Source organism: Trichechus manatus, unplaced genomic scaffold (assembly GCF_000243295.1).
Source record: "Trichechus manatus latirostris isolate Lorelei unplaced genomic scaffold, TriManLat1.0 scaffold00032, whole genome shotgun sequence".
Classification (NCBI taxonomy): Eukaryota; Metazoa; Chordata; class Mammalia; order Sirenia; family Trichechidae; genus Trichechus; species Trichechus manatus.
Window position 1 is genome coordinate 9,283,824 of NW_004443968.1, and position 15,017 is coordinate 9,298,840.

At 35.1% G+C, this 15,017-nt stretch overlaps 1 protein-coding gene across 14 annotated transcripts in view; it reads right to left on the minus strand.

The window, feature by feature from the left end:
- The window catches only part of ARB2A (ARB2 cotranscriptional regulator A), a 483,138-nt gene that overhangs the window by 340,008 nt on the left and 128,113 nt on the right, over nt 1–15,017 (minus strand). For all 14 annotated transcript variants that reach the window (XM_023730112.1, XM_004375027.2, XM_012555172.2 and 11 more), the window contains one exon: nt 6,766–6,957. In XM_023730112.1, coding sequence (XP_023585880.1) covers nt 6,766–6,957 — 192 coding nt within the window. The remainder of the gene's footprint in view (nt 1–6,765; nt 6,958–15,017) is intronic.

Genomic DNA, 15,017 nt, shown 5'->3' on the forward strand with positions numbered 1-15,017 from the left:
AAAAAAAAAAAAAAGAGGTTGAAAAGTTAGAGGGTTGACATGTTGTGGGGTTGTTAACCAATGTTATAAAACAAAATCTGTACTTCTGTTTCATGAGAAACTATTTGTTCTGTAAGCCTTCACCTGAAGTACAATTAAATAAATAAATAAAATGGGGGGGGGGAGTAGTTTCTCACAGTAAAGGACCATAAGTGTACCAACTGAAAAGAACCACCAAGGGCCCAACACAATGAATCAAAAAAAACCCCACAACAAGGCACAGAAAATTTCTTAACAGCAATAAGGTTCATTTCTTAACACCAGAGAAGAAGCTTCTATAGGAGAGGAAAAAAGAATTCAAGATCAGAATTGTATTGGGCTTTTCGATTAAAACACTGGAAGCTAGAAGACAATGAAACAAAGCCTTCAAATTTCTGAATGAAATGATTTTCAACACAGAATTCTATGCCTAGTTGAATTATTAAAATAAAATGAGCAAGTAGAATAAAGGGATTTTTCAGAAATGCAAGATTTCAAAAACGTTATCTTGCATTCACTCTTTGATGGGTCCATTAAAATGAGGGTATCTATCAGGAAAGCAGAGGTCATTAGATTCAGGAGACAGGAGCTCAAACACAAGAGAGAGTCTAAGGGAACTCTCAGGATAAGAAACAGGTAAGCAGACTTAGAAAGTGACCAGTTAAGACTGAAATAGAAGTCTACATGATTCCAAAAGAGAGTTCTCCGGAGGAAGAATGTTAAACTATGAGATTATCTGATGGGTGTGACTATGTAGAAAATCACTGAAATGCCAACAGAAATCTGAATTAACAATTATTACAAAGAAAATAGAAAAAAAAAAGGAAATTATCAATTCCATGAAAAACAAATGAGTTGTACCACAGTAGCAATTCCTCAAAAACAGCTAAACATGACAACAATTCCACTCTTACCTATAAACCCAAAAGGAACAAAAACAAGTATTCAAACAAATATATGCCATGTGTTCAAAGCAGCACTAGCCACAATAGCCAAAAGGTGGAAACAATCCAAATATTCATCAAGAGATGAATAAATAAACAAATTGTGGTATATACATACAATGGAATATTAGTCATAAAATGGAATGAAGTACTGATGCATGGTAAACATGGATGAACCTCCAGAACATTATGCTAGTGAAAGAAGCCAGACACAGAAGACTCCATATTTTATGGTTCCCTTTATGCAAATTATAAGAGCTCTGGTGATGCAGTGGTTAAGAGCTACGGCTGTTAACCAAGAGGTCAAAAGTTTGAACTCACTAGCCGCTCCTTGGAAACTCTACAGAGTCAGTTCTACTCTGTCCTATAGGGTTGCTGTGAGTTGGAATCGACTTGACAGCAACAGGTTTGGTTTTTTGTTTTTTATACGAAACATCCAGAATAGGTAAATTCAGAGTGACAGAAAGCAGACTGATGGTTGCGGGGGAGGGTGCGGGGGCAGGGAGAGAATGGGAGTAATAAAAATGTTTTGAACTAACAGAGGTGGTAGTTACATAACATTGTGAATGTACTAAATGCCACTGAATTGCTCACTTTAAAATGATTACTTTTATGCTATGTGAATTTCTCCTCAATGAAAAAATTATATGAACGTATCACTCTGATGTTCTACAGTTTTATTTTAATACATCTGAGGACAGACTTATTTTCATGCTCATGATATGCCATGCTTCTTCAACAATATAATCCATGTCTTTAATCTCAAAAGCATATCAACCAGGAACGTTAGACCTTACTCTATTCTCCATGATTTCTTATCTATCATATTTTTTTCTAATTTCTCTGTGCTGTACTCTAGGTAATTTCCTCAACTGCAGTTTTCAATTTACAAATTCTCTCTTCAACTATGTGTAATAATTGCATGAACTGACTCTTCTTTGTGATGAATCATTTCTTCTTATAATTTGAAGTTTCTATCAATTCATCTTCTGTAAGGATATATCCTGGGTTGGATAAGTTTTGCTATATGGCAGTTTTATGTTTATTTCTAGCAGATACCACAGAGGTTTCGTCAGTTCAGAAATCATTTTTAAATTAACTGACTTTGCTTGAGATTCTCACACTAAATGGTTTATATATAAATTCAACCACAAATCCAAATTCACTATGGGTTAGGGTCTGGGGCTTCTATTTCCCAAGAGAGGCAGTTTATTTACCCCATCTGGTACCTCTGGCAAAAAAAAAAAAAAACATTCCTTCTGTCACCTCTGGTCAGTAAGCTAATTCTGTCTTCCTGTTATTGTTGTTAGTTGTCATGGAGTCTGTCCCCAATTCATGGAGACCCCATGCACAATGGAACTAAACACTGCTTGATCCTACACCATTCTAATGATCCATTGTGGACTGAACTGTTGTGGTCCATAGGGTTTTCACTGGCTGATTTTCAGAAACAGATTGCCAGGCCTTTCTTCCTTATTTTTTCCAGGTCCCCTTTTATTAAAAGGAAGCACCTTCCAAGGTTCCAGCTGTATCAGAGTCTTAGCTTCAGCTCATACCTCTCAGGCCCAAAGACTCTGACCTAGACCCTATGTGCCTTAGGGCTTATATCTCATTAGCTATTCCCTTGAGTTGCCACACCCTCCATGGGCTTTTCACTCCGGCTTTAAGTTCTCTCTTATATTCAGGCATTTGGGGATTCCTTTTCTTTGTTTTGAACTCAAAAAGACATTTAATATTTTTGTTGTTGATATATTTTATCATTTCAAAGTGTGTTTCATGGGAGGGGGAAGTGCGTATTAATTAGGTAGTCCAGTAATGTTACTAGAACCCAAACTGTATAAATTACCTTAATAAAACTGAGTACATCTGCTCTTCACTTATCGACATAGTTAGGGCCCAAAGACCAGGTCATTATGTGAAAATCAGCATTATGTGAAAATGGAGGACGAGTACATCAGATCACAAAATGGAGGATGACTATATCATTATATAACTGCCAAATTACATCGTTACATAGGCGCCAAATTCTATCATCACGTAACTGTCAAACCACTGAGAATTATGGCCCAACCAAGTTGACACAGAACCTTAACCAACATAGTCAGCATTACTGTCACCTCTCACCTCAGCATTCATTACTGACAGACGAACATTGTTAATGCACAAAATAGTTGGATAGTAGCTTTTTTACTACTGTCATAAATGAAAAATTTCGGATAGCAACAGCCGAAAAGTGAGGAGTAGGTGTATTAATTTTTAAAAATCAGACATAATGATATAAAAATAATACTCAAAGTAGGTAATTATGGGAATAGCAGATTCTTCTGAATAATCCAGCTATGAGAAAGCAGAAAAAAATGTTGTTTTAGTGAGGGAATCGGACTACTAATGAAATTATTAAAATTAGCAAATTTTAAGCCATATTGGGTATGAATCACTCAAAGACAGCGTTTTGAAAATATTCTTCATAAACTTTTACTTTTTCAATGATTTTACTATAACACATTTTTTTAGAACTTTCAATTCTTGCCTTACTAAATATAATTGCCATCAAGTTCTACAGTATCCATTATACTTGGTACCTGCAAGTATAAATAAACCCTCAACCAGCCCAAAGAGTACTGCCTACACTAGCGGTTCTCAGTGTGGTGCCAGGACTAGCAGTATCAGCATCACTTCAGAAACTGTTAGAATGTAAATTCTGAGGCTCCAACTAGACCTTCTGAATCCAAACTCTGGTGATGGGGCAGGACAAGCTCTCCAGGTTTTCTGACACACCCCTAAGTTTGACTCTATAGACTATTGGCTCCCAAACTGCTCTCCATAAACCTTGTTGACAGGGCATCTCAATTAGTCAAAGTCAGGACTAGGGTGAGGTCAGTGAGGCACCTAGGGCACAAAATTTAGGAGGCACTCACTCTAGGGGTCATACAAGTAGAAAAGTGCACAACCTTGAGTGTGAGCATCTCCTAAATTTTACGCCCTTGTCCCAGCTATGCTATTAGTAATGAAATGACTTAAGTTTCACCTACTTTCCTTGCCCTTTTTATAGAGACCAACTGAAAGGCCTAAAAAGATGCATATAAGAAAAGATCAAAGAAGAAACAAATCTGCGTAACGCTCAAACTGCACAGACACTGAATAATTAGTACTTAGCTACATGGTATACTGTTTCTTACTCCAAGTAATATATTATGCAATGAAGACTGTTAAACACTTAAAATATTAGCTATGACAGCCTCAGAATCACTTGTAGGGCTTTATCTGATATGCACCATTCCTGTAACATGAAATTTTAATAATTTGTGATAATAAAGTTCTGAAGTACCTAGAATGCAAGAACTGGAATACCTGTGCTTTTCAAACTGTGATCTATGGAGTCCTAGGGGCTCTGGGGAGAAATCTCAGGGGCTGTTATAGGGGTGGTTTCAAACCTCACCCCAGCTTTAATCAAGGCCACTACACAGACTTAAACCTAGTACTTTTTGTACAACAGTCCACTTAACAACAGGGTTCTACTGTTAGAGAAAAAGCAACAGCTATAACCTTGCAACCATAACCTTGCAACTAGGGTTAATCCGATTTAAGGACCTTCAATCTGACACCAAAAATCCGCAAGGAATACAACAGAAATATTATTAACACTACGAGTAGGGATGATATTGTCTGGCCTGAAATATCAGAATTTGCTTCAGCTGTGATATGCAAACTGACAGACCATGAAAAACAGAGTAGTGGCTTTGAACTCTTTGAAAACAATGAAAACCTTTCCTTAAATACAACTTAAGAAAAAAGCACAAAAAATAAAAACCAAAGCAAAACTAACCTGATTAAAAATTAAGAATGGGACAGCTTTTTTCTACCCATTAGTCTTCCTTCTGCCTGGTCCCTAAGTAATACCCCAACACACTCAAACACAGAGCAGCCCTTAAAGAACTGACTGAGAAAACAGCAGTGAAAAGGTAAAGCCAGGATAGTAAAATAACTTTATCTGGATTTAAAAGAGATACCCATTTTTAAATGTCCACTATGTAGAAAGTTATCACAATAAAGTTCATATTTATGTAAAGAAACATAAGCAGAATGAAGTGCATAAACTAAAATTTTCAAAGTACACCACGAAGGTTTAGTCATCAATTGCTTTTTTTCAAGGACTCACCAGTTACCATGATTGAGATAATCAAGAAGAAGTCAAGGCAGTGAAAAACTGTTATCCCCAAAACACTATTATTACTTATAAGAACAAAACGACTGACTATTCAAATGTTACTGAAAAATTTCCTTCCTCCTGTTTGGGATATCAATAGATCGTCTATATGAAGAACAATGTTTGGCATGGCTTCCCATGTACACTTTCACTTCATAAAACTTATGCAACAATAAAATATTCTACAATGCAAAAAGCTTAGGTGATCTAGTAGCAGGGACAACATAATTACATAAAATATTTCACCAAGCACTCATATATTACAAACATCTAATTTTTCTTTACTCAGTTCTATTTTCAATTATTCTCTGAACTCTGATCACATTTCATATATAATATTTTACTTAAAATACATGGACAACATTTGTTAAACTAATGTGTCAGAGAGAAAGTTCATTTCACTACCCATCACTACCCATAATCTGAAATAGAAAACAGTTTAAAAAATAAAATATTTAATGTGAGTTACTTCAGTCTAAACTGCAATTCTATTAAAAATGCACTACTACTACTACAGCCAAACCAAAAGTAATGTCTTTATATACTTTGCACATCCATGAAGACTGAAATAATACATGTATAATTAACCTAAGAAATCTATTAACAAAAATATTCTTACGAGTTGAGCCATGATATGATTTCAGTTAAGAGCAGAGAACAGACATATCATCACTGACCTCTGCAGTCACCAGTGTATCAAACATTTCCTTTGCAAATTTAACTAGAAAAATGTAAGACTACAGCTCTTATACAGAATGCATACATACACATATTTTATATTTTTACATTAAATCTTTTATAAAGATGCCACTTTATAATATTTTCTGAGGAAAATTTCTACACACATGTGAAAGAAACCTATACTTTGCAACATTTGGTTGGTCTTTTCAGAACTTAAGAATGAGAGAGCAAAATACAAGTGTCCAAACCTTCAGATGAAACAATAGTGAAAAAAACCAATTCCACTATCACAAGAAAGAAAACCTTGAATATAATTTTAAAATGTCCATTTAAAAAAAATTGTATTCAAATAGTAATAAAGTTATTCAGTAAACATGTAATTTATTATTTTGAATGGCTACATCTTATGCTTAAAGCATCTAGTTTGTGGGCTCTAAAGAATTTTTTACAGAAATGACCAAAAAACCCTGAGTTATTCCAACTTTTCTTTTAAATAAGAGATTAATTTAAAGTAGAATATCTCCTTTACTTTCTAACTTCACTGAATTAGGTAGGCAAAGGTTTACAAAAGCATTAGTGGTATTTTTGTCAGAAGTGTTTTCAATGATGATGATAAACATTTGATATTTTAACTGATATTTCATGTAATAAAAACAAAAAAAATTCAGAATCAAAAACATTCATTTCAAAGATATATCTAAATCTTCGTACTCTCAAGATGCCACTTTGTTTTTCTTATAACTACAAGATAATGCAGAATAATCTTTCATACAAGCAGAACAATGAATAACAATTTAAAGACAAGGTTATGCTTAGGATATACTTTTTGAAGACACATGATAAAATAATTTATAACACATAATAAAACAGGACTATAAAATCTAAACAAAAATATATAAAAGAAATTGCACTTACCTCCATAGCTCTCTTAATAAAAGGGATCTGTGTGCCACTGTCCAGATCTTCATTTATAATAAGCCTTCTAGCCCACTGACCTGCCCTGACAACACCACTACCATGAATTAAAACCATCAGTTTCTGTGGATTTGTCAAAGCATCCTCACTCATAAAGATAAAACTCTTTGGTTCACTCTCAGTAGCATCTACCTGTAATTAAAAAAAAAAAAAAATTAAATAATAAATAAGTGTTTTTTAATCAGGACAGATATAAATGAGAAAAGAACTAAAAGTTATTATAAATTATAGAGTGGTTATTACAGAATTATAGAAGGAAAAAAAACCTTTAATATAAAATTAATACATCCATTAGAGGTTAACAATTACATACTAGGTGGATAAGCAAAAAGTTTGTGACAGATAATTTAAATATAAAAATGTGAAACAGAATATTAACATGTCTCCCTATATTGTATATTTAGCATGATATTAAGACTATGTGTAAGAATATATAAGAATAATTTTTAAGTGCTTCCCATGGGTTAGACACTGTGTTAAATAACTTTAAAAAATTATCTCCTTTAATCACAACACTACCATTAAAGCAGGTATAACTATTATAATCATTTTACAGTTGAAGAAATTGAGGCTTAGAGAATTTAATAAGTTGCCCATGGTCACACTGCTATTTAGTCTATAATTCTGTAAGAGAAGTATATTTTACCTATGATAGAAAAACCCAACTGGAAAGTAGATCTGTTGGAAAATCATATATTTTGCATGAATATTACTAAACTTTTAAAAGCTGGGAGGGAAGACTACTTACAAATTCCAAACCCCTCAACCATCTACTCTTGCATGTAAATGGACTTTCAAATTTCATTCAGAGGGCGAGCATAAGCTTATATAACCACTAATTCATGAAGCAACATTATTCATGTACTCCAATAACCTCACTTTATGTACTAGCTATTTATGGGATGAAAAGTAAACATTTTTATCCAATTTGATTGTCCTTAATATGTAGGTTTTTAATTGGATGATGTATGATTTCTGTGTGAAAGAGTCACAAGATTTTTAGGAGGAATATGCCGTGGCACACATGAGTGGTATTCGGCATCAGCAATGGCCAGTAACTGGGAATGGAAGCCTCTGTGCAGCAACCGCTGGGTCAGAGCCAGAGGCTGAAGAGTCATGATGGCTGGTATACACACTTCCTCCCCTCCCACTGCAGAGAAGGTCAACACACGCTGTGTAATGCAACAGCTCTTCATTTCATCAACAGTACATATTCATACAGTTATCAAAATAAGAAATACATGAAAACTCTAGATACCAAAAAATGCCCTGGTCAAAAGGGGACAGGGAAGCTGGTGATAGGGAGCCCAAGGTTGAGTAAGGATAGTATTGATGTGTTGTGAGGTTGTTAACCATCATCATAGGGCAACATGTGTACTAACTGTTAAAGGAGAAACTATTTTGTTCTGTAAGCCTTCATTTAAAGTGAGAATAGCAGCACAACTGGAAGAGCGCAGTCGATGTCACTGAACTGTGCATGTAGAAATTTTTGAAATGGTGTATCTTTGGCTATGTATATTTTCACAAAAAAAAAAAGGTCAAAAAGGTTGAGAAGTTAGAGGGTTGACATGTTGTGTGGTTGTTAACCAATGTCATAAAACAACACGTGTACTACTGTTCCATGAGAAACTATCTGTTCTGTAAGCCTTCACCTGAAGTACAATAAAAGGGGGAAAAAAAAAAAAAGGTCGAGAAGGGAGAGGGTTGACATGTTGTGGGGTTGTTAACCAGTCATAAAACAATATGTTGACTACCGTTTCACGAGAAACTATTTGTTCTGTAAGCCTTCACCTGAAGTACAATTAAAATAAAGAAAAAAGAAAAAAAAAATGCCCTGGAGTCTAAATGTTCCTAGTCACTATGCCTGGAAGAGACAAGAAATAAAATACCTCTATTTCTAAAACTGTCGGAGTGGTTTCAGTAATAGATGCTTAGCCATTTGTGTAAACAGAGGACAAATGGCAATTATTTCAGCAAGAGGAGCATAGCCACAGCACTTCAGAAAAAAATATCACTTTCTCAGTGAAGCCTTCCCTGACTACCCCATTTAAAATCGTAAATGCCTCCCAAAGAACTCCCTAATTCCTCTCCCTGTTTTATTTTTCTCCCCAGCAGATATCACCAGCTAACATACTGTAGGTTTTACTTTATTTGTTTTTGTATCTGTTTATTCACCATCTGCTCCCTCCACCAGAATAAGTCCAGGAAAGATGAATTTTTCTGTTTTGTATGTAGCTATATCCCTATTGTTATTAGGTGCCATCAAGTTGGTTTCAACCTAGAGTAACCCTCTGTACAACAGATGAAACACTGCCTGGTCCTGCGCCATCCTTAGAATCATTGCTATGTTTGAGCCTGTTCTTGCAGCCACTGTGTTAATCCATCTTGTCGAGGGTCTTCCTCTTTTTCGCTGACCCTCCACCTAACCAAGCATGATGTCCTTCTCTAGGAAGAGGTCTCTCCTGATAACATCCCTAGCATATACAAAAGACCCTGGCACACTGCAGGCACGAAGTAAGTAAAGGAATGAATGAACTTGTGGAAGAACAAATCTTATCAAGTATCGCCATCAGTGACTTCCTTCAAATAAAAGGCATTTAAATAAATAATGCATCCTTTTAATAGTTATAATACTTACCTGGTTCAGAAAGTATATGTTGAAGAGTAATGCACAATTATAAAGAATTTTAAAAGAATCACACAATGCTAAGAACTGAAGTGACATGACTGTAACTTTATTACTAGCGTATAAGAATGCAAATGGAGAGGTATGAAGTATAACACAACCACATAAGTTTCCACTGCATGCAATGCCCAGAGAAAGCAAATTACGATGACAAGGAGCATGACTGACATCAGAGGGTAAGAGAAATGGATGAGTGATGGGAAAATCTAACCTGAGAATAAAAATTTCCTTTTACCTAGAAACATTATATGCTAACAGAAGGATCTCTCAGTTAACGTGGCTAAAAATAGAAAATGGTGATAAGAACAACAACAACAAAAAAATTAAAAAGCAAAGCTGTCAGTGTAAAAATAAACAAGAGGCCACAGAGGTTACAGTCATACAATTACCAAAGAGTACCTCTAAATATGCACAAATAAAAGTGCCTCTTATAGTCACTGAGACCTTAGAGAATCTCGTAATGGTTATGGAAATGGACATGTATTTATCTTAATGAAAAAACCTGTAGCTGTAGACTTTCCACTAGGTGCTGATCATTGCTTCTTTTTCTACTTGACTTAGTCTCGTTACCAAGGAACTGAGTCAATTTTTAAAGCAATGGCAGGTTGCCACTTTGAATTCCAGAGTAATCACTTTAAAAATGAAACAAAGTACTTATCATCAGAAGATAAAAATGTGGTTTTTTACATTATAATGCTGTTCAAGAATTTTTAAAGGGGTTACAAATCAAGGTAACTATGAATAACTGAATAAAGTTCTACCTGAACATCCTGAAAAGTTGACTTTAAAAATAACATACCACCAGAATATTCAAGGAAAAAACACAAAACAATGGCAATGAAAAATATAAATGATTAAGAGATGAGAGCAATAATTGAGCTGATGGTAGTCATGGGCTAATTTTCACCTCAATTTAACACAAAACTCTGACCTTGCACTTTGAAACTCGAACTTACTCTGTATAAAGTTAATGTTAATTTTAAATAGTAAAATATCTACATGAATAATTTTTTCTGCACTAACCTAATTAAGTTTGGAAATGGCTGGTTCAAGCCCATTTATCTTCAAACAGGGGTAATTCATTAAACTGAACTTTCACTAAGGCATGCACATAAAGGTCATTTCAGTGCACAACCTCACTTTATTGATAAATCAACTTCAAATGCCATTTGGTCAGTGAGACTGAACCACACAATTTTTAGCACTTAACAATTCACTTCAGGATACTTATGAACCTTAGGATGAACCATGGACTGTGATGTTTCATCTAAACATTATGCAATATACTGAATGAAAATTTGTAGCCAAGTTATAAAGTTAATTCATTGTATTCCAATATATTCTACACAACTGTGGAATACTATAATTGAGAGTATTTTTAGGTCTATATAGGTGGTGTGTGAAGTAAATGCAAAACATGATCATCATGATCTTTACCATCGAATCATAAACATCCACAAAGTGCTGTCATTTTTTTAAAAAAAATAAGATTTTCTCCCTTGTTAAATAATTTAGCTGTAAAACTAAACTTAGCTCATCATCAGGGGAAAAAATAAGTTTGGTAGTGGTGTTCTTTTAGCAAAAAAGAATAATTATTAGTATTTTCCCTCTAAGGAGAAAGAATCTAAATATCTACCACAGAACACAAGCCATCTGTATTAAGTATACAAAAAATACTCTCAGTGTTAGCTCTGAGATTTAAGAGAACTCGGGAGAAAAATAATAGTTACTACAAAAACGTAATAAGAAAAATTTCCAGAATAGAGATATTAATTTTATAAAATGGAAGTTAGTATTATTTTCAGTTTACAAAAGATTTTTTACTAACCAAAAATGGACATGAACTCTTATTTTAGATATCTTATAATATAAAGCTCTCTCCATTCCCATTAGCTTTATAATCTAAATTTAAAATGAGAGAAAAATAGTCACTTCAATAAAACAAAATCTTTCTAAACCTAATCTAAGGTGTTCTATAAAGAAAATTAATGAAACTCAAACATATGAGCCATTACTCATCTGTCAGTTTGTTGTACTGTGGTGGCTTGCATGTTGCTGTGACGCTGGAAGCAATGCCACCAGTATTTCAAATACCAGCAGGGTTACCAATGGTGGACAGGTTTCAGCAGCGCTTTCGGACTAAAACAGACTAGAAAGAAGGACCTGGCAGTCTACTTCTAAAAAAATTGGCCAGTGAAAACCTTATGAATAGCAGCAGAAGCGGCAACAGGCTTAAGTATAGCAACGACTGAGGATGGTGCAGGATGGAACAGTGTTTCGTTCTGTTCTTCATATGGTCACCATGAGTCGGAGGCAACTCAACAGCACCCAACAACAACAATCATATGACAGGATCTACATGACCAATTATGTTGTGATTTGTTCTGGAAATCTATGGCACTGAAGTGAGTTAAAAGGTTCCCTGGAACTATGAGTATTATAGAGTTAAATGACTCAATGTTTAATGCACTGTAACAATGAATTAACCTAAGTTCTTTATTAAATATCATCCTTTACAAACTTTGAAAAAAATTAAATTAACAAGAAACAAAGATAGGACAAAGGGAAAAAACTTCACCTTGACTTTGCAGAAGACTAGCCTCGATATATAGTTGTAAAAGAGTTAAGACAACAGACCTAATCAAAACTAAAACACGGAGTTTGACTCTAAAAAAGACTAGCGTATTTACTCTAAAAAAGGTATTAAAATCTTGGCTTTCATGTATTTCTAAGTGAAGAAAAGTTTCCAAATATATCAAGCACTGGTCTAGCGATTACATAAAAGAATGTTTTATTCCCTAGGAACATCACAAGCACTAGGAACAACGCCTGGCACCTCACAGACCCTTATTAAATATCTGTTGACTAATGAATGAATGACTAACAATGTGAGGCTAGCACCTGAGGTTATCTATAGAAAATTAAATGTAGATTTATTTTTAAAATATTAAACTATGCAATCAATTTGTGAGAATGGGTAGTATTAGAAATCCTCAAACTAATTATAATAGAATAACATTATTTAAGGAATTTGAAAACCTATTCATTCCAAAATTTAACATAAACTAAATTATCTACATGCAAAGTTAGTGCCTTAAAGGAATTACTTTAAATAAATCTTTCAGATTATTAGTGTTGTTGTTGTTAGGTGCTATCTAGTTGGTTCCCACTCATAGTGAACCTATTTACAAGAGAGTGAAATGCTGTCCTGTCCTGCGCCATCCTCACAATCTTTGCTATGTGTGAGCCCATTGTTGCAGCCACTTTGTCAATTCGTCTCTTTGAGGGTTTCCTCTTTTTTGCTAACCATCTAATTTACCAAGCATGATGTCCTTCTCCAGGGACTGGTCCATCCTGATAAGTCCAAAGTGCAGGAGACAAAGTCTCACCATCCTCGCTTCTATGCAGCACTCTGGCTGTACTTCTTACAAGACAGCTTTGTTCATTCTGGCAGTCCATGATATACTCGATGTTCTTCGCCAAACCACAATTCAAAGGCAACAATTCTTCTTCAGTCTTCCTTATTCATTGTCCAGTTTTCGCATGCATATGAGGCAACTGAAAATATCATGGCTTGGGTGAGGGGTATCTTAGTCCTCAAAGTGACATCTTTGCTTTTTAACACTTTAAAGAAGTTTTTTGCAGCAGATTGGCCCAATACAATATGTTGATTTCTACACTATTGCTTGCCTGGGCGATGATTGTGGATTCAAGTACAATGAAATCTCTGACAACTTCCGTATTTTCTCGTTTATCATGATATAGCTTATTGGTCCAGTTGTGAGAATGATTGTTTTCTTTATGTTGAGGTGTAATCCATACTGAAGGCTGTAGTCTTTGATCTTCATCAGTAAGTGTTTCAAGTTCTCTTCACTTTCAGCAAGCAAGGTTGTATCATCTGCATATTGCAGGTTTTTAATGAGTCTTCCTCCAATCCTGATGCTGCATTCTTCTTCAAATAGTCCAGCTTCTCGAATTATTTGCTCAGCATAGACACTGAATAAGTATGGTGAAAGGATACAAGCCTGACGCACATCCTTCCTCATTTTAAACCACACAGTATCCCACTGCTCTGTTTGAACGACTGCCTCTTGGTCTATGTACAGGTTTCTCATGAGCACAATTATGTGTTCTATAATTCACATTCTTAGCAATGTTATCCATAATATTTTATGATCCACACAGTTGAATGTCTTTGCATAGTCAATAAAATACAGGTAAACATCTTTCTGGTATTTTCCGCTTTCAGCCAAGATCCATCTGATCCATCAAGATCCAGCAATGATATCCCTTGTTCCACATTCTCTTCTGAAACTGACTTGAATTTCTGGCAGTTCCCTGTCGATGTACTGCTGCAACCATTTTTGAATGATCTGCAACAAAATTTTACTTGCGTGTGATATTAATGATACTGTTCGATAATATCTGCATTCTGTTGGATTATTTTCTTTGGAATGTGCACAAATATGACCTCTTCCAGTCAGTTTGCCAGGTAACGCTCTTCCAAATTTCTTGGCATAGATGAGTAAGCACTTCAAGCACTGCATCCCCTTGCTGAAATATCTCAGTTGGTATTCAGTCAATTCCTGGAGCCTTCTTTTTCACCAGTGCCTTCAGTGCAGCTTAGACTTCTTCCTTCAGTACCATTGGTTATTGATCATATGCTACCGCCTGAAATGGCTGAACGTCGACCAATTCTTTTTGATACAGTGACTCTGTGTATTCCTTCCATCTCATTTGATGATTCATGTACCATTCAATATTTTGTCCCTAATTCTATCAATATTGCAACTCAAGGCTTCAATATTTTCTGCAGTTCTTTCAGCTTGAGAAATGTCGAGTGTGTTCTTCCCTTTTACTTTTCTAACTCCAGGTCTTTGCACATTTCATTATAACACTTCACTTTGACTTCTTGAGTCACCCTTTGAAATCTTCAGTTCTTTTACTTCCCCATTCTTTCCTTCACTTTAGCTCCTCTACGTTCAAAAGCAAGTTTCAGAGTCTCTTCTGACATCCATTCTGGTCTTTTCTTTCATTCCTGACTTTTTAATGACCTTTTGCTTTCTTCATTACAATGTCCTTAATGTCATCTCACAACTGGTCTGGTCTTCACTCATTAGTGTTCAATGTGTCAAATCTATTCTTGAGATGGTCTGTATATTCAAGTGGGATATACTCAAGGTCATCTTTGGCTCTCACTGACTTGTTTTACTTTTCTTCAGTTTCAACTTGAACTTGCATATGAACAATTGATGATCTGTTCCTCAGTCTGCTCCTGGCCTTATTCTCACTGATGACATTGAGCTTTTCCATTGTTTCCACAGATGTAGTCGATTTCATTCCTGTGTATTCCATCCGGTGAGGTTCAGGTATGTAGTTGCTGTTTATGTTGCTGAAAGAAGGTATTTGCGATAAAGACGTCGTAGGTCGTGAAAAACTCTATCATGCTATCTCTAATCTCTGGCATCGTTTTTATCACCAACGGCATATTTTCCAAATACCAATC